Raw genomic sequence first — 23938 nt, forward strand, 5'->3', positions numbered from 1 at the left:
CTGAAGACGGAAAGTGGCAAAATTGTGTCGTCTCAGCCGGAGCTACTAGGAGAGGTCGAGAAGTTTTATGGACACCTTTACACCTCCGTTGCTAAGCCTGTTGCGAGTCCGGCGAAAGATCCTAGAGCCCGACTTACCCGACATTACACCGAAGATATCCCGGACATCAGCCTGTACGAGATTAGGATGGCTCTCAAACAGCTTAAGAACAACAAGGCGCCGGGTGAGGATGGAATCACCTCTGAGCTTCTGAGAGCGGGTGGCAAACCAATCCTCAGAGTGCTACAGAGATTATTCACTTCCACCTTACTCGAGGGCACAGCGCCACAAGCGTGGAGCAGCAGTATGGTTGTCCTCTTCTTCAAAAAGGGAGACAAAACCCAGTTGAAGAACTACAGGCCAATATCACTGCTGAGCCACGTTTATAAGTTGTTCTCGAGAGTCATCACGAATCGTCTCGAACGCAGGCTAGATGACTTCCAGCCTCCCGAACAAGCCGGTTTCCGAAGAGGCTTTAGCACCATGGACCACATTCATACGCTGCGGCAGATTATACAGAAGACGGTGGAGTATAATCTGCCATTATGCTTAGCGTTTGTGGACTATGAAAAAGCCTTTGATTCGATCGAGACTTGGGCCGTGTTGAAGTCTCTCCAGCGTTGCCGCATTGACTATCGGTATGTCGAAGTGTTGAGAAGCTTGTATGATAACGCCACTATGTCAGTCCGGGTTCAGGAGCATTGCACGAAGGCAATTCCTCTGCAGCGCGGCGTCAGACAAGGAGACGTCATATCTCCAAAACTTTTTACCGCTGCTTTGGAAGATGTCTTCAAGCTCATGGACTGGCAAGGATTTGGCATCAATGTTAATGGCGAGTACATCACTCACCTTCGATTTGCCGACGATATCGTAGTCATGGCGGAGTCCCTGGAGGACCTCAATACAATGCTCGGTGACCTCTACAGAGTTTCACAACAAGTGGGCCTTAGCATGAACATGGACAAGACGAAAATCATGTCGAATGTCCATGTTGTGCACACTCCGGTCTCGGTTGGAAACTCTGTGCTCGAAATTGTTGACGAGTATATTTACCTGGGACAAACTGTCCAATTAGGTAAGTCCAATTTCGGGAAAGAGGTCAATCGTCGAATCCGACTCGGATGGGCAGCGTTCGGGAAACTATACAACATCTTTTCGTCCAAGATCCCGCAGTGCCTGAAGTCGAAAGTCTTCGAGCAGTGTGTGTTGCCAGTGTTGACCTATGGATCTGAGACGTGGTCCCTAACCGCGGGCATTGTGCACAAGCTTCGCGTCGCTCAACGAGCTATGGAAAGGGCTATGCTCGGGGTTTCTTTGCGTGATCGAATCAGAAATGAGGAGATCCGCAAAAGAACTAAAGTCACCGACATAGCCCACCGGATTAGCAAGTTGAAGTGGAGCTGGGCTGGGCACATAGCCCGTAGAACCGATGGCCGTTGGGGCAGAAAGGTTCTCGAATGGAGACCACGTACAGGACGACGCAGCGTAGGACGGCCTCAAACAAGATGGACAGACGACCTGATCAAGGTGGCGGGGAGCCGCTGGATGCAGGCCGCTGGTGATCGGCCGTTCTGGAAGTCTTTGGGGGAGGCCTATGTCCAACAGTGGACGTCCAATGGCTGACGACGACAGCGCAAGCAAAAGCAACCCAGTTGGACGGAAACAGGGAAATAAATCGCACCTAGATTCCGACCAAACCTACATTTGCGTAATAAAGCCTCTAAACCGAAATTGATATTCATTTTTAGTTCATTTCTATTTCATATGTACACTTATAAAGATCTCACAATTTCGTAGTTATGCAATTATGTGTCATAAACGTAAAATATAGGGTTTTTAAACCAGACCGGTCTTTGTTAATGAATAACAAAAAAATCAAAAAAGAGTGTCAGTTAAAACGAATATTACAAATAATCCATTAAAGTTAGTATTGGTCGCATACAGGTGTTGTATGTAAGCATAGCGTTTAGAATAAATAACTTAATACGAAACCTCCACAAAACAACATGCATAATAGAAAATTACCTTCTTTTAAAAAGTGCGAAATTCCTTTTACCGACCGATTCGGTCGGATTTCGGAATGTTGTTATTTTGACAAGCTCCTCATTCCGTCCATAATTATTTGTCCAAAAAAACCTATAAAAACACGCTATCTTGGTATGTATATTTTAAAATTAATAATTTAAAACACCAATAAAACGTTTAAAGTAAATTAACCACAAACTTACCAGAGTATTTAGCGTAAAAATCCAAATGTTTATTTTCACCGTTTTATGTTTTTTTCGCATTCAATCCAATACAAACTACACCCTCGCCTAGCTTTTCTTGGATTGACGAAATGTCGGTTAAAATTTGAAACCCAATTTTGGACAGATGACGTACGATAAGTGATTGGATCGAAAGCCTTCAGTTTCACGAATGTCGCGCGTATTTTAAACGTTTTATCAAATAAAAATCAAAATGGTCGGATAGAGGAGGCTAGTCGGAAACCGGTGCCGTTACGTTACTAGCCCTTCTAAGTTCATGAATTTTACACTATTTTAAGTGTAAACGTATAACTAGATGAATTTAATGAGAGTAGAGCTAATTATTGAAATGAAATTCCGGTAAATTGAATAAATGTTTTCCAAATCCGTTAGACGAATCACTTGAACATCCGTGTTGCATACAAATTGCTATATTTGTAAATAAAGTAACATTTTAGGCAGTTTTCAAGTCTTTTAAAGTATCTGCTCTGGTTTTGGAATTCTGAATTCGAAGATGTAATAAATTATGGGAGACAATAATCGATATCGGCTCTTCACTACATAGTATAAAACAAAGGCACTGTCCCCTATGTATGCTTAAATTTTCAAATCTACGCAACTGATTTTGAAGCGGTTATTGTTGAGAAAGGTTTTAATATATAATTTAGTTAAGTTTTCTACAAAGCCGGAGTAGCCGAGAGCAGAAAGGTAGTAAGATACCTAATAATGGCTCGTTGACATAAAAGTAAGTAAAAAAAAATGAATACAAAAATATCCCTTAGATATAAGATCGATATCTTAACTAATCAAGGACGGTTTAAGATAACATTTTTATGTTATCTTATTTAAATTACCTACCTGCTATCGCGCAAGAAACGCCGCGGGCTAGAACTAGTAAAAAAGGCCTCAGGTGAAACAAAACTGTGTCTATAAACCACGTTGTAACGATAACGTTAAACATATAAAAGACATTGGAAATTATCGGACAAATAGAAAAACATGTACATTATAAGCTGTTCTCTGATAGTGTAGAATAAATAACTATCATATAGGACTATGTTAGCCCTATTTCCGTATGATTCACTGTAAAAGATAGCTGATAAGATATAATATGTAGGTTTTATTGAAGTATTTTGAAATAATAAGACGTGTTAAGACAGATATTGTTGATATTTTAGACACTTTGGGTTATGAATCACTTATTGCATGACAAAGAAATTCGATCAACAAATGGTCGGCTTTCTCAATACTTACTCACTTTTCATAGTAAACTTACGAAACGAATAAGCTGATGAGCTCTAACTGGAAACTAACTGCTCAAAATACGATAAATAACAAGATGAATATTTTCAAAATACCAACACCAGCTTACTGCTTACGATATACATATTATGATTAATTTTATGAAATAGGTACTCAACAACAATACATTTCATGTTAGGAATCTGAGATATAACACAAACTATAATAATATAACGACGACAAGCTACGACGCGGTTGGCGCAGTGGTAAAGTAACTGCCTACTGTGCCGACGGTCCCGGGTTCGATCCCCGGTCAGGGCAAATATTTGTGTGATGAACTCAATTATTTGTTCTTGGGTCTGGGTGTTATTATCTATATATGTATTTATTAAATATTATATTTATCGTCGCCTAGTACCCACAACACAAGCCTTAATTGAGCTTACTGTGGGACTAGGTCGATTTGTGTAATAATGTCCTATAATATTTATTTATTTATTTATAAGGTATGCTATATATATATAGCAGATTCATATACAATAGGAAATTCACGAGATTATAGATATACCTAGACGTAGAAATATTTATTTATGTCATGGTTGGCTGATAAATATTGTTCGTGGGAAAACCTAGACGGGAGTGTAAATGTTAACAATATTAATTAAATATATCTTCTTAATTATTTATTACTAGCTTACCGCCCGCGGCTTCGCCTGCTTTGTCTAATACCTAATAAATTATATACTAAAACCTTCCTCTTGAATCACTCTATCTATTAAAAAAAACCGCATCAAAATCCGTTGCGTAGTTTTAAAGATTTAAGCATACAAAGGGATATAGGGAAATAGGGACAGAGAAAGCGACTTTGTTTTACCTATACAATGTAGTGATGATGATGATGTTCATTATAACAGGAGTAGCGAAATATTCTAAATGCTCTAGTTAGCAAAATGTTTTACAGCGTTATAACTTATAATGAATTTCCCATGTCAACATTATAGATTCAATTCCGCTTTAGCTTTCTTTGATGTTGAAAATGTATCTTTAAAAAAGCTTCAAATTAAACTTTAAATTATGCTTTATTGACCAACCTCTGCTTCTGTAGATTATTGGAATCATTACTTATATAAATACCTATAAATTACTCTCTTTATAACATTTACTGCCAAGCATAAGCTCCAAGCCTTTGCCAAGAGACCGCTCAGGACCGGGAAAGGTGGAGAGTTCTCGTCTCGGAGGCCAAGACCCACTTCGGGATTTCAGCGCCACAGGAGTAAGTAGATACATGCGGAAGATTGCGAATGTGTACCCGCATCCCGTCTAAAGCAGCGCGTTGGTACACGGTGGGGTTTTAGTCAGTAGGAATCCGACATAACCCACGGCTCCTTCCCCGGGAGCCGTGGGTATCTTAGGCAAGATTTCCCCACTTGAAAAAAAAAAGGAGTAAGTAGATAAGAACAACATTTACTGCTTAAAAATTACATACAATCAAATATTACCTTAATACACATGAATAGAAATCAGCTGTTACTAAATACGCCACACTACAGAATTTGCACCGCGTAGGCGCCGTACTGTGCAATGTCATAATGGGACCGAATCGATTTTATGCGTTCCCAATAGTAACGTAAATAGAGGTTTATTGTCCGGCTGTTGCCGCAAATTGATGTTTCGTTTATTATGTTAGGCTATGATGTATGAACTATGAGGACAGTGAAAGATCTTTTACCTTGTAAGCCAATACAATCTTGATGCAACCGAGTCATTTCAGTCATTTCCAGAAAATTCCGGAGTGCTTATAGAAAAGTTATCTCTCTAAGGTAGAGGGACAATGAAAAAAAAAGACGTGTGGCACTCGGGGACTGCCGCGGTAAAGCTATTGCATAGCATGCCTTCAAGCCACACCTCCGAGCCCGTTGGAGAGGAGAGCGTGAGGTTTTTTCGTACGGAATTTCTCGATTCGGTCCCCGCGCTCAAGGCCCGCGATAGAAGCTATGCAATAGCTTAAAATTTCATCTGTCGCCTCTTGAAAAGACCCACTAACAATATGGTTATAGTATACTTCCTATTGTCACAGTAGGTAATAGTTCCCCACACAATTTCCTAGACTATTTCACCAGCTTTAAGTTTTGTTTCTCTAAATGCACCCTACATCTCTCTCTAAGGTTCTATTCACTTTTATCATATAATATACATAGAATTAGAAATATTATATTCATTCAAATATATTCAACTGTTCAGCTTCAGGCACAGAATAAATAACAATTATATTGATCAAAGGTACCACTGTCTATTAAAAGCATATTATAATTTGAAAATATACTACAATCATATCCGATAAAGTTTAAAAGGTTTTTGTAACCTTGGTAAATTCCGTTATTATGAAGTTCTTCACACCATTAAAGCGTGCGAATGAAGAACAAAACAACATTATGTCCGTTCACACGGAAGTGTTTCCATTTCTTCCGTGTGAAGTGGCTTTATATTTAAATATTTTGAATGGTTAATGATGATACAAAAAGATAGGTGTTTGACCCACATTAAAAATCACAGTTAATAAGTCACATGATACTTTTGCTGTTCAAATAGTAAAAAAAATATTAAATATAAGGTAATTACCATAAACTTCTACTATGCCTATTAATTGGAGACCTGCGAATAAATAATATCCATTACGAAAGCCCAGTATTGGGAACATAAAGGGGCTGATGATGATGATGATTAAATGATAAAATATGAGAAAAATTTGTTAGAAACATGGAAAATGGGTTAAATTGTTTTAAATACATCGCCTTAATGGTCAATAAATTGGGCATAAAATGTTCTTCTAGGGAATCCCGTATTTATTTACGAACAAACTGAAACTATGACCACTTTACAGCTATCTGTAACATGTCTAAGCGAATTCAATGGCGTTTTATTGTTCATGTAATTAAACAGATGGCTATTGGCTATTTTTAAATGATACGTGTATCAAATTATTGTGGAAATATAATAGTTTTAAAAGAAGATAGATGCAGTCTTATCTCGTTGTATTTGGTTACAAATTACAATAGAGCAATATTTCATAATAGTATAGTAGTAATTGTATAAAAAACTGGAGTCATGATTTTCACAGGAAACCCTGTCAGAAAATCATCTAGTTACTCTAGTTTTTATTCCAAAAAATCTGAAACGAAAATTTAAACAGTAGGTTTTTATTTCTTCTTAAGAATTAAGAAAATATATAGACCATATTTAATGCAAAATAAAAACATAACGGTGGTGGACTGAGTTCAAAAAGTTGAAAACGGCATACATAATCTGTTGGGTGCACATCAATAAATTTTATCTTTAGATATTAAATGCATATCTTTCAAAATACGGGACTTTACCTCTTCGGTCTAAATGATCAAAACAATTATATTAGGTACCACTAATTGGATTTAATTCTTCATCAACAAGTAGATACAAATATCAATTAAATGCCTCAGTTCTAAAGCCTTACATGATTGTATATGTTAGTTTATTTTATATTCGGATTATTAATTTACATATTCGTTGTCATTCAGTGCTAATTCTTCCATATATTTGAATACAATTCCACTGGACCCCAGGCAATCATGTGGAAAGATTGTCAAGAGAGATTGCACGCGTGGTTTCCAGTTCCACGCGTGACTGCGAACCATAAAAAGCGAATGAATGTTGTTCAATTAGCGTTTTTATCTTTCATTGAAGTATCTCGTGAAGTGGACGTCTTATTGTCGGACGAAGATAGTATGCTATTACTAGTTTAGTATTTTATTATTATCTAAACTATACTATCTGACCCGTGGGTCGAGATATAGAGAGAAGTTCCGTGGAACTTCGTCTGCAACAACAGGAACATTTTTACAAAATATTTGCTGCTCCCAGTCCTATTTTTTCCTCATTATTTATTACTAGCTTCCGCCCGCGGCTTCGCCCGCTTTGTCTAAAACCCAATAAATTATATACTAAATTCTAAAACCAAAACCCCACTGTGTTCTGTCAAGACGCATATTGGTAGAATTCCTCCGTGACCCCCGCACTACGGCCTGCTCGAACAGTATACCTACTATTTTCTGTAGATTGACACTTTTAAAAATTCGTTATATCTTTTGAATGGAATATCCAATTCTTTTCATTTAAAAAGTATTTTGCTGGTATTGAAACAGTCTATAATAAAACATCATATAATGGGATAAGGATTAATATATGTGTATGGATAACATGGTTTGATTACAGACTGTCGGCACTTCTATTTACTTTGAAAACGTAAAAAAGTTGTTGTAGTAACATAACTACTGAAGATGGACATATGGTATCGCGGACTTTCTTGTAGATATTGATCCATTCTATAATACCGTAGAACATTTTTTTGTTCTATCTTCAATAGATTCCGCAGCGCACGCGATGACAGAAGTTTTATTGAGGATTTTTTTACACCTTGGGTTACATTATTGCATTTTTGGTAAGGATCTCTAATTTTTTTAAAAATGCAATATAGCCTATGTTGCTCAGTAAAGATGCAGCTTTCTAATGGTGAAAGAATTTTTGAAATCGGTCCAGTAGTTTATGCGTGAAAACCATACATACATACATACATACATACTTACAAACTTTTCCTCTTTATAATATTAGTATAGATTCAATAAACAATTTTTTAAGAGAAATAAAATGAGCACCCACTCAGGTCTTATTGCTGTTATGCAGCAATCTTTCTCCATTAATGGTAATACGAAGACTTTTAAAGTTTTTATTTTACTTCTTGAAGTGAAACTTCTTTAAGCGCGTTGAGAGTAAAATTTCAAGGTCGCGTCATGGCAATAACGTCACGTCATTAAGTAAGGCGACGATTTTGGTATCTTTTAATCTTTCCAAAGAAGTTAAACTTCTGACACGTGTGCTCGGTACACTGACGCTCTTTAATTTTAGACTTTCGTATGTACTATTATAAGGATTGCTTAAATAACGCATTTAACACGGTGTCACATCAATTGTTTTAATAACAAGTGTCACATTTGTGCTATTGTATTATGATTGTATATAAAATTACTCATACTGATTAAATATTGGTATAGAAACGCATTCAACTTATTTACTTGATGCAAGTGCAAATACTTACATACATTTTGCGATATTGTTAAATGAAATATGTAGGTACATAGGCCTTTATATACTCATTGAAAATACATGCTTTTAACGGTCCTATTCTTGGCATTTTCAATAATTTCTTCATTATTCTTAATACCTTTGTTATTTTTAAGGCTGTCTGCCAATGCTGTCTGCCTTGGCACGGAAAGGTTCATTGTTTTAATGTTCTTATTTAAATTAAAATTTTAAAGCTATAAGTATAAGAATGGAATGGTAAAAACATGTCTATCTCGTTAATTTTAATAATTATTATTTTATTTTTATTTTGGAACATTTTAACTTTTTTAATGAATGAAGACGACGAAACATTTTAACTTTTTTAATGAATGAAGACGACAAGAAAACCAACAGGGACGAAATCGAAGAAAATATATCTCAATTATTAACATAAAAAACTGATAAGATGTTTCTGAATTGTTCACATTGACCTCACGGTGGATTTATTCTCGCTATCATCTCGGCTTCTTCAAAGGAGGCGGAAGTTTACAATTTGCTCCGTATTTCCCATATCATTATGATTATTATTTATATTTTATCGCTCCTTAACTCTTTATTTTGCTGTGACATTTTCATTGTATTTAGTCACAGTAGTTTTATCTGAAATTCATTTACTAAACTTATACGACGTAACATAGAGGCAACTTGATTTTGTGTTTGCAATGAATAAGTTCAAATAGCCAATTTTGAATACTCATCAATAAAGGCTGAAGGCTCCAATCCCTGATCGGCAATTTCATTTCTTTAGTATCCCATATCAACTAGTAACCGCTAGAGGCGAGGTTAATAGTTAGTCTTAGGTACGTAATCAAAATCTTATAATATAAGATTCTTCTGTACATTGACTCCGTGTTAAAAATGACCATGCAACGGCCGTGACTGCCGATGTTTGACGGTCCGACAAATTATCAGTTTTTATCCGATTCAATGCAACCGATTACAAGTCAGGCGAATCATTATAATAATATGAGAATTCAAATAAAATAAAAATTATGAAAATATTCTAAATAGATTGTGCATTGCCTGAGAAAAATTCTTCTAATAATAATGCGAAAGTTTAGAAGAATGTACGGATGTTTGTTAGTCTTTCACACAAAAACAGATCTAATCTGTATGAAATTTAGTTCAGCGATAGATTATAGGCGGATAAGCACAGAGGCTGCGTTTTAATCGAGTAGATACCACTGACGCCGGTTTCTAGATAGTTTATTCAAACCAAGCCCTCAAAATGAATATGTTGCTTTTTAGCAACACTTTCATTTGATCCCGCTCCTATTTGTAACAAACGTGATGTTATACAGCTGCAATCTGCATACTAGTTGATAAACGCAGCTTTACCCGCGTGACCAAAATTAATTTCCATGGCAATGAGATATTTCACTATTTTCACCCTATAATGTAGCTTATACGACTATAGCTTCCTAATTAAATACAAAAAATCGTATCATATGTAAAATTTCTCCATTACGTCGTAAAAGAAAGACAAATAAACAAAATTTCGCATTTATAATATTACTAGTAAAGATCCCAGCTTCCGCGATAAATAAACCATCCATCACAAAAATAATTATTCAGTTTGAACCATAGTTCCTGAAACTAGCTCGTTAAACCAAATAAATAAACAAACAGAATCTTCATTTATATTATTAGTAAAAATAATTATATTTTTAATCATATAAATGACGTATGTGTACAAATTACGCGTTTGAAGAGAATATAGACTGGTCTACTGAAACATTTTATACAAAGACGATTTTTGATGAAAAAGATTACGATATTTTTTTAAATATTTGATTATCAATTGTATTAATAAACTCAAAACTACTGATACAATTTAGAAAATTCTTTAACCGGAGCAAAGATAATTTATTAATCAAACAGAAAGGCAACATTTTTTTTCTGAATCATGCCCCGGATCCCAGATCCGGCTTGCCAAGAATAAAATGACGAAAAAAGCTCTTTATAATCTCCTCCATCGTGATGGAAGGCCTAGGATCGTTCACTATCAAATAATTTATTTTCTACCGTGACTTCGAACAATAGAATTCAGGGCCGATCACCAGCACCAATATAACATGTAGGTACAATCTCTATATGTATATAAAAAGTAAAAAGGAATGCCTGTTTATCTTGGTCACCGCATCACGTGAACAGCTGGACAGATTTCAATAATTCTTATGTTGATGTATTCGTTATTTTCAGGAAAATCTTTAAAAAGTTGCGAATAAAATTTTCCATTTACTTCAAGTTTTGACAATTTACGCGAGTACAGGACAATGTCTGTCCGAACAGCTGGTACTACATGGTATAAAACAAATTTTCTCTGTCCCTATGTATGCTTAAATCTATAAAACTGCGCAACTGATTTTGAGGATGTTTTTTTTAACAAGAAACGTTTTATATACCTATAATTTATTAGGTTTTAGACAAAGCGGGCGAAGCCGCTGGCGGAAAGCTAGTAGGTATTTATAAATAACACATAGTTGTAACAAATACGTGGCAAATTGGCGTTACTGCGCCTTTATCAGGCCTTATCGAGTTTTTATTGGATTGAGATAGCATTATTTGTTTATACACCTGTTATTCTTAGTGTAAGTGAGATTACATTCGTTTTAAAGTATGCGTAATTGGAAAGCCAATTGACATCTCTACTATATAAAAATAAGTCGGGTTTTCCTTCCTGACGAACTCCAGAACACACGAACCGATTTCCACGGTTTTGCATTCGTTGGAAAGGTCTCGGGCTCCGTGAGGTTTATAGCAAAGAAAAGATGTCTCTGGTGGCGAAACGGAGTTCGCCCGGTTTGCTAGTATTATATATTATCTTTCTATGAATGACTTCTCAAATACAAGATATTGCAATGTGTGTGACGCAGACGTAATTTTTATTACTTTCCTGTAATATAGACATTAAACATAAATGTTTATACAATTAGTTAACGGAATTAAAGATATTCGCTGAAATTATAAAATATAATTTTATATCTATAGGTAAACATTTTTTATTAATAGAAGAAAGTTTGTAAAATGCGTTTGATGAATATGGGCACATATGAACAGGCACTATCTAGGCAGGCATGCCCATCCATGTTGCTGCTTACTGCATCACTACTTATCATCAGGTAGGATGCGAAATGCCTGGCTATCATATTAAAAAAAAAACAAGAAGCGCAAAATATAATAATAATGATGTTGTTGAAGCGATATAATAAAAAATGGATATCTTGAAGGTATCTATCAATATTTTTTTTAATAATCATTGTTGTAGTGATAAACATTGATCCGCTATTGAACGTCGAGTTTTTATTACTATTGAATAACTGTAAATCTGATTGGAGGGAGTAAAATTGTTAATAAACTTGTGTATGAATGAATATTGTTTATTGCACATAGAAACTGAAGACTTATCGATGTAATTCCTCTAGGAGTTCATAACAAAAAATATCTTGGAATTTCCTCACAATTAGACATTTTAGGCTATAACAAAGAAATGCAAAAATTAATTGCAAAACTAATCATTTAGCAATACCTATTCTGAATATAATATTTAAATAATATATTTAATGGATAACATCTTATGACGTCGTTGATAACAACCTTAGCATCACAAAGATTGAAAATGTTCTTGTTCATACAATATGTAGGTACATATATAGTTCATACAATATTCCCATAATATTGTGTTCTTGACTCAATTCATAACTTCAAGAGTATTATCACATATCTTTTATCACACAAATATTAGACAAATTTTTTGTCTCACGGCCAGTGACCTCGTCACGAATAAAGTTCATAAGTGTTATAATTTGTAGCGCATATTTGCACCTGGCTGATACAACCTTGTTTATATATAACTGAATTATTCGTAGAAACGGTACAGTACATAGTATGTATCATATTCTTGGTACAATTACAATGTGTGATCTTTATTGTTATGTTTTGAGAAAATAAATATCGAACAAGTTAGGTACTCCGTGGGTACTGCAATGGTATCATTTACATATATGCAACAAAATACAGGGTGTCCCATATGTGCTATACTCTGCTCTATGGAACTATATTTTTTCATGAAATTTAGATTAAATATTGAGGTTTGAAATTGTACTCCTATATCATATCTACTGCCATAAAAAAATGATAAGCGTGTATTGTAGAATGGAATTCATCTCATCTCTCATCGGTGTAGATACACCTATATCTTATTGTGATAAAATATATAAAACTGCGCACAGTTCTTAATGTACGAAGGTACATTTAGATTGATGTCTGTATTATTTAATTATATTTTACCAAGTAATTTTAGCTTGATGTAAGATGTAAGTAAAACAATTTAATTTACAAAAAATACCTCTGATTTGTCGATAATTCAACGTATGAATTGTAAACATGTTGACAAATCTTAATTGTATAAGTGCTTTTGTATTGTCATTAATTGAAACGATCACAATATCTATTTAGGCACAGTGACCGAACCAAAGTTAGAATAACACTTCCCGTTCATAAACCCAAAATCATCGCCATTATAAATACATAAAAACCCCGATACTAATACTGATTAGATAGAATTGGATTGCATGCAGATAAAAAAAATACTTTCAATGAACGACAGAATGTTAGGAAAGTGTTCATCTGAACATGAAATAAATTCACGAGTTTTTATAAACATTTAATGTGAAATCTTAAGATTAATTATTTATTATATTGATATGGTCTAGATATTTTTAAGAAAGAATAATTTTTAATATATGAATTGTTATAAACAGATTTGTAGCCAACTAAAATTAATAAACAGGCAGAAAATTGAAATAGTGATACACATTTCTAACTTCAGATAAGTAACTAAATATTTAAGAAATAAACGCAATTTTCATATTAAAATGAAGAAAAGTACGACGCTTGCTTCTATATTACCTAATAGCCTGCCTCTTTTCGCTTTGAATGAAATAAAAATTCAACCCTACACAAAATCTCGATGCCTCTAACACTAAGATCAATCTCAATATTAGACTACATATTGACCTTTAAATCCCTACTAATATTATAAATGCGAAAGTAACTCTGTCTGTCTGTCTGTCTGTTACTCAATCACGCCTAAACTACTGAACCAATTTGCATGAAATTTGGTATGGAGATATTTTGATACCCGAGAAAGGACATAGGCTACATTTTATTGCAAAATATGTACCACGGGCGAAGCTGGGGCGGACCTCTAGTATAGAATAAACCACAAATAATGACTGTATCACAATCGAAAATTAATCTAGATTACAAACAGTTAATCATTTTTTGACTCAACCAAATAACAGTGGCCAAATAAGAATCCGTCTGTCCGTAAAACCCGATTCCGGTTGTGAGACAGGGCCAGGCCCATTGTCATTTACATCCTCGTCGCTTCCTAGTTGAAACGTGCTTTATCTTTCGGTTTCGTTTGCATGATTATGATGGAATGGTATCCGCAAATTGGAATCAAATTGGTGAAATATTAAAGTAAGAATTGAGTGGGAATGGTAAGTGTAGAGTTGAATGTATTCGTTTTAGAAGTGAGGCGATTTATTAGTTAGTAATACCTTATAGTTTATAAAGAGAAAGTAATTTTTGGAACCAATTTACGGATTAATAAAAACAGGTACCTATTTAATATGAATTTTTACGATTTATATACAAGTTCTAATTATTTGAATCATATGATATATATGTCACGGCTAAAGGTAGGTGAGAACATAAACTTAAGATTAGCCGGCTAAACTTAGGTTTATTTTCGACGAGGTGTTAATGTTAGTTTGTTCTATCTTTAGCCGGCTAAACTTAAGTGTAACCGCAGGCCCGTGGCTAAAAATGTCGGGGTGGGTAGATTTGGTTAGCGCCGGGCCGGTGGAGGGCTTGAGGGGCCCGCACAGTGCCAGAAAACACTCGCCCTGTTCCTTACATGTATTATAGTAACCAAATCTACCCACCCCGACTCAGGGCAGAAAGCTGGTGGCTAGGTTAGGTTAGGTTAGAACTCTTAAGACCCGCACGAGCCGAGCGAGCGCAGCGAGCGTGCTGCGGCAGCAGCCGGCGAAGTGCCAGAAAACACTCGCCCTGTTCCTTACATGTATTATAGTAACCAAATCTACCCACCCCGACATTTTTAGCCACGGGCCTGCGGTTACACTTAAGTTTAGCCGGCTAAAGATAGAACAAACTAACATTAACACCTCGTCGAAAATAAACCTAAGTTTAGCCGGCTAATCTTAAGTTTATGTTCTCACCTACCTTTAGCCGTAACATATATACGAACCAGTAGATACGAGTAGTGGTACATCAATATGAAAGTCATTTCCACAATTCCATGCAAAATGAATTTAAGTAGAAAATTTAAAAAATTCACATATTTTCCACATATGTATATATTCTAAATAACTCACATCTCTTTCCTCTACTCTGATCATAGGACCCTATTTATTCATAAGTGCATAGAGCCCGATCAAATTCAACCACGGCCCCCATTTCCCGGTAGCCCAAAAAAGCTTATGGCGTGCCTATGAATAATATTTATTTATTACTCGATTGATTAATAAAAATATTTTACTATTCCGTCGAGACGTACAGTAAGTATCTCAATAATTAGATAAAAAAATATATTGCAATTTATGTTGACGTAACATTTTTCATAATTCAATAAAGATGCTTTAATAATTCTCTTTTATAAACTTCACTCAATTTGCAGCAAATCGTTTTACAATTACCACTTTAAAAATTGACATGTTTGTTTTGTGAATTACGAACGTAATATTTTAAGTGTTTGCAAAAACTAAACTTTTTGTTTATGTAAACTTTTGCAAGAGCTTCTAGATGTTTTTTTTATAAAACCAGTTATTCGGAATGCCACTTTCGATATGTGAATTTGATGATATTTTTTTAACTAAAGAAAAACTAAAGAAAACTGGTTCGATTTTAAAATTTTCAACCTGCTCATACGGAAAGTTAGATAGTAATCAGCAGCTCTGACTTACACACAAGAGTAGGAGATAGACACGATTATGGCACAAGGAACAGGAATAGAATTGAAATGCCATTTTTCCGATTAGCTAAAGTTAAAAATTCATTTATGGGTCAAGGTATACGCTTATACAATAGAATTCCTCACAATATTAAAGAGTTTAGTAGTTCTAAATTTAAAACTTACATAAAAAATGTACTAGTTCAGAGAGCGTACTACAGTATTCAGGAATATATGGACGATAAAGACCCATGGAGGGTTGTCGCGTAAAAACCACAGGACAGTTCTTTGGCATATTATGTAGTTAGATATAAGTTACATATTATGTAAATTTATTGACATTATTTTAAAAGAGCAACTATGGAGTTTCTTGCCGATTCTTCTCCATAGATACTGCTTTCCGAATCGGTGGTAAATGTTAAAAATACTATGTAATGACGATTCGAAAGTGCTACTAAATAGTAGTCTAATTGAATAAATGAATGTTTGAGTTTGAGTTTTAGTTTGAGTTTGGTACGGTAGATCTTACAGGATCTGGCCAAACTTTAAGAAAATTTATAAGTCACAGCTCGCAAGCTGAAGCTGTCCATAATATTATAATTATAGGTACTTATAACTAGGTAATATTGTGTGCACCAAGCTACATAATATTTAAGAAGAAATTTTCATGCCAATAAAACATAATATTATGTTCATAATTATTATATAGAAGAAACGACTATTTACCTACGACTATTCAATAAAATTTTACATTAAGTAACTACTTATATTTTTTTATACTTACCTATTGATAAAAAATAATGCTTTATATACCAACATTAAATATTTTTTTATAATGATCACAATATTCCGTACATGACACACTTGCTAAGTATAACAATTAAATTAATTTAAAATATTTAAAAGCATAAAATAAAATGTAACTTTCACATTTCTTTAGGTATACCACATTAATTAATATTTAATATTTTAAACTTACCAGAGTTAACGTAAATTCCAATAAAAGTAATATTCACAATTTTCACACAATAAAACTATATCCACATCAAATTCACTTCGTAAAATAAAATTGAGATAACCACAAGACAATCTGAATTGAAAAAAAATTTTGGCGCCAAAACTTTTACTTTTTTTACCGCGTGCCGAAGGTCACACGTCTACCACAATCACTAGCGAGCCACAGACTAAATAAATAACATTTTTCATTCACGCGCGTTGTCGCTTGATCGTACGCCTACAAGATACAACGAGAAATTACCCAGAACACTAAATAATATTGCATCACCGTGTGATTAGAGACATGGTAGATTAAACAAACACATAGCTAACATGCAAGTGAACAAATAACAGCCAATTACACGTGAATTACGATACTAATAGAGTAGGTAAGCATGTCAATTAATGTCAGAATAATTATAAATAGTGATTTCTACATGCAAATAAATGATAAATGAAAAACTCTGGATAAAAACATAATACGAGAAAATTGTGATAATAACTGGCGCGATTAGATCTAGTATGATTTAAATATGCATTATTCCTACAAATGAGCCATAAGTTATCGATTTTGATGACTCTATATTTCATCAACTCAGTATCATAATACTGATTTGATGAAATTTTTCATTTAAACATATTAGTAAGACATTCACATGCCTTACTAATATGTTTTATAAAATATGTAAGTAAATATACCCGCTTACGGTCATTTGTTGCAAGAAGGCCGATGAGTTAAAAGTGGCAAACGAATGGGACTGCAACTCTTTCAAAAATAAATTATCCTGTTTAAGTAACTAACTTAACTACTAAAATAGGTATATTACAAATTTTATATAGCAAACTTATGAAGAAAGTAGTCTAGGATTAATCTTGTTTCTACGGATAAAATGTTAAATATAAAATATAAATCCATGCAAAGATTGTAATACCACTAAAACATTTCACGAATACCGAACCAATGCATTTCTGAAAGCATCCGCAATTTTCAAGAAAACAATAATCTTGTTTTCTAAATAATGTCTACGCAATGTTTACAGTTCGTAATACCTCGTTACGTAGGTTCGTTATAGCAAACTGATAATATAAACTAAAGGTAGATAAAAGAAAATTGCTATTATAAAGAACTAAAACGGATTAGTGAAGCTAGGCCCCTTTATAAACTGGCCACAAACAAAATATTAGATATAAATTCTGTGATACATATTATTATTATTAATTCTTAATTAGAATAAATTCCGCCGGGCTTAAATTATTGTCCTTAGCAGAGGAGTTCAAGAGCGATACATAATTTGAAGCCACTTTGCTAAAAGTAGGAGGAGCATTATATTAATATGTATCATGTGTGTTTCTTTATTCCTCTGATACGTTTTGTAGATCAACGGATTCGTAGGATTAAGTTTTACAGACGTAAGACAGACGTCGTAGGGTTCATCATGATCTCCAGATATATCAAAATCAGTGCAAAATAACAATAAAAATGAGCATAGATAGTATTTCAGACTCTTTTTTCTTTACTTTAATATCTACCTAACGGATATGCTCATTACTTAGTCTGTGGATATGGTATCACAATAGAAAGATTTTATTTTTTGACTCAGTCTGATTCTATATAAAAATTAATCGATAAATTAACTCATTGAAACAATTGCATTTGTCATTAATAATGTAGGTATCGACTAATCGGATATTGCGTCAAATTACTCGAGAGAAATGTTAGCACTGAGTTTTCAGCAATACTATGCAAACATTTTACATTGAATCACTTCAATTATTTTGAATTTATTGTTACAAAATAGACTGACGAGTCAGTTTAGCGTCACTATTATATTCTACACTATTAAATTCATTATTAAATTCAATTTTCTTTTTAAACAAAAAAATATAGTAATTACAGCAGACTTATTTTGGCGGACTTGACGGGGGTTGTTTTAATAAATTCATAACATTGAAACCAGCTATAAAAAGGTTTTTTAGTTTTTTCTTTCGTGAAATTAATAGATGAGGATATATTATATTTTTCTTATCCCGTATCTTATACCTACTGTCCGGAATAAAATTTTAAATTCTAATTTTAATTCTAATAAATGTTCGTGTATCACTAGCTACACCGCACTCTGACGCTCTTAGAATGTTAGTCGGTAAAATATATTAGTTTACTCTTTGATGTAACTTAGATATTATTTAATTAAAAAAAAATGTTTCAAGTTTGTTCCAAGATGAGATTGATATCTTCAATCGTTAATTTTGATGAATAAAACGAAAAAACAATATTTTTCGAAGATTTTTCGATAGCAGATTATTATATATCGTTGCCATTTGTCACGTCATATCCATACTAATATCACATATTATAAATGCGAAAGTAACTCTGTCTGTCTGTCTGTCTGTTACTCAATCACGCCTTAACAACGGAACCAATTTGCATGAAATTTGGTATAGAGATATTTTGATACCCGAGAAAGGACATAGGCTACTTTTTACCCCGGGACATAGGATAGGTTTTTCCCGGAAATCCCACGGGAACGGGAACTCTATATCTTTGACTGCGCGGACGAAGCCGCGGGTGGAAAGCTAGTTATGTGATAAATAAATCTATAAAAAGCCACAAATGAAACGGTAAAATACGCTTATATCCATCACATCCAATACGGAAAGTGCTAAGATAGCGTTTCAGATAATGTTGCTAGACACGATTCTTCCTGGAAGTCGCGTGCGTCAACTGAAATTCCTAATCTGACTGTCACTTACAATACAATCCATAACAAAAGATGCCAATTATGCAATTAGTAATACCCACTTTATATCCGTCGATTTTTTTTATGTCAGTTAATTTAACTTATGCACGTAAGTTATTAATTAGTAGCGCTGTCGCTTCGCTACGGTTCTTCACAAAAATGATTAGTGTAACAAGGAAACTATGAAATTAACAATGTATGGTAGAGCAAAGTAGATAAGACAGGTTGTGCCTATTAGTATATTTTTTTTAAATTAAAATTACTTATCCTTACTAATATGTATTATAAAATATGTCAACGTGTGTTTATTTCTTTGTCTATATTTTCACATCGCAAGGGACCATTCCTGATATTATTATTTTTGTATCTATAGAATAGATAGATAAGAGGCTAAACAGCGGTAAGTATTTACTGAACATAGTGAACATACAACAACTTTTAACTTTCAATAATCAAGCTTCGGCAGTAATTTGGACAGCTGGAGAAGAAGTAGGTATCTCACCCATAACGAACCTTGTATCATGTCCCTCAGTTTTCCTAGTTCATTCCTTTATTGATAGTGATCAATCCTTTCATTTTCCCCTATCTTAGCTGCCAATCCATATTTTGTAATGTCATTAAAAAAATACCTGTTATATATAGACAATGTTAACTACCTATTAGTAGGTAAGTATTCGCTCGGAACGTTGCGTTGCCTAGATATAAATTAACTACCTGCGCTCCGCGGTTTCACCCGCGTGGCTCCGCTCCTGTTGGTCTTAGCCTACAGCCTTCCTCGATGAATGGGCTATCTAACAATCTAACACCGAAATAATTTTTCAAATCGGACCAGATATTCCTGAGATTAGCGCGTTTAAACAAACAAACTCTTCAGCTTTGTAATATTAGTATAGATATGCTTTAAACGCCATAAAAAAAATTCAATTGGAAGACAAAAAATTGACGATGATATATAGGTATGTAACGTTTCGCTCAATTCAAAACTAAAGCCCCAAGGTTAAGGAATATTAATTAATTATCTTTCACTTAACACTTTACTCTTTGTTCGTATGTGACTTAATGCAGAAATTTAACAATGAGTTAATAAAAATAAAATGCTACTACTAAATTAACGAAGGCTAAAAATACTTATTTAGGTACACACCAATCACCATAACAATATTAAAATGTTCTATCTGATAATAGGTCGGTAATTAGAATTTATAGTGGAACTAGCTGGATAATGCGGCGTCACCTGAGAGATATTGAATGAAAAAGGCATAATATATTTTGCTCATTTATACCACTACTAGCGGTCCGCCCCGGCTTCTTATTATATATTTTATTATATATTCTATGATATTACTACTACGATTAATTTGTTATACGAATGTGGTGTTGTTATTTGCATGAAACTATTATTATAAGCTATTGCATAGCTTCTATCGTGGGCCTTGAGCGCGGGGACCGAATCCAGAAATTCCGTAACAAAAAAAAACCTCACGCTCCCCACTCCGAGTTCCGACGGGCACGGAGCCGAGGTGTAGCTTGAAGGCATGCTATGCAGTATGCAATAGCTTTACCGCGGCAGTCCCCGAGTGCCACACATCTTTTTTTATTTTAGCGAATTTCAATTAAAAAAAAAGATATTTTGCTCATTGGGTCAAATTTATTTATTTTTATGTTGCCATTCTGAACAATCATGGAATAAGATAACATTTTTTTTGCAGCTGATGATAATCAACGTCATCTGCCAACTGTCAAAATTAGAACTGTGTCAATATCCATAGACTGATGACTTGTTGCCATCGTCAAACGTTTGTCAAGCGTGTTTATAAATGTCTATTATCTATGTTTTGACATCATGCCATCATGGACCATGGTTGCTGTCCTGACTGTCACTTGAATTTCGATTGGTCAAGTCGTCATTGAATGGTGCGACAAATATCATCCTTTTATCGTGAACTAGAACGTTCGTAACTTATAAATAATTTACTGTTACTTCCAAAATTACCAGTTTTATGCCCAAATAAACTAAAATCACAAAAGATAGAAGTATTTTTTAATAATCCCGATGAAATAACTAGGCACTTTGATAATAAAACATTGTCCTAGAGTTGTGATGGAATCGCATTTCAACAAAACTATCACTAAGAAAAAGTCGACGGTGGAAGGTTACAAATGATTTAAATATTGGCTCTAGAGTGCCGTTACGACGTAGGAACAAAAAGTTGGTCGTTGATCGACAATATATGTGGGTGACGGTGACATGAGCACAATCAACAAGAGGCGCGGAGCTAGCAGTTCCAGTTGTGCTGTCCCAGGTGTGCCTGCGCTTGTGAACGTTCCCACCGCTATGTCTGCGGATTTAGCATCATTATTCGAGTGCCCCGTCTGCTTCGACTATGTCTTACCACCGATCCTTCAATGCCAGAGCGGGCACCTCGTCTGCTCGAGCTGTCGACCGAAGCTGTCCTGTTGCCCAACATGCCGCGGCCCACTCGGTAACATCAGAAACCTTGCCATGGAAAAAGTGGCTAGTAACGTCATGTTTCCATGCAAACACTCAAATACTGGCTGCACAGTAACCTTGGTTCATACAGAAAAGGCTGAACATGAAGAGGCATGTGAATTTCGGCCGTATTCCTGCCCGTGTCCCGGAGCGTCATGCAAATGGCAAGGTGGTCTAGATCAAGTAATGCCTCACTTGATGATGTCTCACAAGAGCATAACAACGCTTCAAGGTGAGGACATAGTATTTTTGGCTACAGATATAAATTTACCTGGAGCGGTTGATTGGGTCATGATGCAGTCATGTTTCAATCACCATTTTATGTTAGTGCTAGAAAAACAAGAAAAATTTGATGGACATCAGCAATTTTTTGCTATTGTTCAACTCATAGGATCTCGGAAGGAAGCAGAGAACTTTGCTTACCGGTTGGAACTAAATGGCCATCGCAGAAGACTGACCTGGGAAGCGATGCCTCGTTCTATACATGAAGGTGTGTCGTCCGCTATAATGAACTCGGACTGCCTCGTCTTTGATACTTCTCTTGCACAATTATTTGCGGATAATGGTAACCTTGGGATAAATGTAACCATCTCGATTGCCTAATCCGCATTTCAATGTCTGCACAAATGTTGCAGAAACAATACGGACAATGAACAATAAGAAATACTAGTGATTCTTAACGCATAGTGATACCATTTTGTGACCGTTATCATGTGTAAAATACAGTATTTGAATATATTTTTATGGCATTTGTAAGTTACTATGACTTTGACATGTTTTATAATATGTATTGTAATCAAATAATCAACATGGAAATGAGCCAAAAATAATTTTTCATTATGTGAAGGTGTGTTCAATTTAGTGTTAAGTAGGAAGAAATTTTAAAGGGTGTATTGCTACTATGCAAAATCATTTAGAAGACAGTTACATTTTTGCCAAAAGCACAATCTAATCAATTTTATATTCAGCATATTTATTTGACATTATAATATATATATTTTTAATGTTAAAATTATTAAATTAACATCTAGTCTAGATTGACCATTTCAAAATAATAACAATTTTATAGTAGTTATTCTTCAATTGACATATTCAACTTTGAAATCTAAATGATTTTGTACTGTGGTAGACTGATAAATCACATTCTGTGCAAGTGATTATAATATTCCAAATGAACAAATATTTAAAATTATCATTTGTATATAATATGCATGTATAATTGGTGTTAAGGTTTGTGATGCTTACATACTTAGGGCTGGCTTCTACTGAGTATTATTACAAAATAGGCTCAAATAATATCCCAAAATGTGAGATTTAGGAACATGCTTACAAATTTTTAATATTTTTAATTAGACAAGGACTATAACACCTTGGTAATGCTCTAAACTACTTATCTACACTAATATTATAAAGAGGAAAACTTTGTTTGTTTGATTGTAATGAATAGGCTCATAAACTACTGGACTGATTTTAAAAATTAATTCACCATTCGAAAGCTACATTATCCACGAGTAATATAGGATAGGTTTTATCCCGGAAATTCCACGGGAACGGGAACTATGTGAGTTTTTCTTCGAAACCGCGGGCGGAGCCGCCGGCGGAAAGCTAGTTTAACATATAGATATTAGGACTTCATTATTGTTGTTTTGAGTGTATAAAATGTTTGGGAAGAGTTTTGAGATATGAAAAGTAATTCTTATTGATACTTAAATAATTATTAGTTTTGGAACAAATACGAATACTTCAAATTAAATTAAATTATAAAAAATTCAAAAAAAATTATATGAATTACCTAATTCTTTTAGTTTGTATTATGATTTGTGTATATATGTTTCTCAATATTGATAATTTTTATCATAGTTATGATGAGGAGACTTGGCAGCTATAACAGAAGCCTTCATTATGGCTAATTTATACATAATATAATATCGTATATTTCACAAATCATTTTTAAAGTATTTCTATTTGTTACATGACTAATTTTTATCAGCATGTGGCCTGCTAAAATCTTACATTGGGAGATCTCTGAGCACTAACTATTTTAGGAATAAGA

The 23938-nt window shown here is 34.2% G+C and overlaps 2 protein-coding genes across 2 annotated transcripts in view; one reads left to right on the top strand and one right to left on the bottom strand.

Annotated features, from left to right (window-relative positions):
- LOC149905552 (uncharacterized) overlaps window positions 1-16893 on the bottom strand; it is a 38998-nt gene extending 22105 nt beyond the window's left edge. Inside the window, exon 1 of the mRNA XM_090105479.1 lies at window positions 16640-16893. The gene's annotated coding sequence lies outside the window, so the exon portion shown is untranslated. The remainder of the gene's footprint in view (window positions 1-16639) is intronic.
- A 4360-nt stretch (window positions 16894-21253) lies between these two features.
- LOC149905553 (E3 ubiquitin-protein ligase SIAH1A-like) lies at window positions 21254-23588 on the top strand. Its single transcript, XM_090105639.1, has one exon. The coding sequence runs from the start codon at window positions 21643-21645 to the stop codon at window positions 22486-22488; it is 846 nt and encodes a 281-aa protein (XP_089961765.1). The 5' UTR covers window positions 21254-21642; the 3' UTR covers window positions 22489-23588.
- The last annotated feature ends 350 nt before the right edge of the window (window positions 23589-23938 follow it).

Source organism: Colias eurytheme, chromosome 9 (genome assembly GCF_061535395.1).
Source record: "Colias eurytheme isolate Ceu_HAF_F1 chromosome 9, ilColEury1 Martin Lab GWU primary, whole genome shotgun sequence".
Classification (NCBI taxonomy): domain Eukaryota; kingdom Metazoa; phylum Arthropoda; class Insecta; order Lepidoptera; family Pieridae; genus Colias; species Colias eurytheme.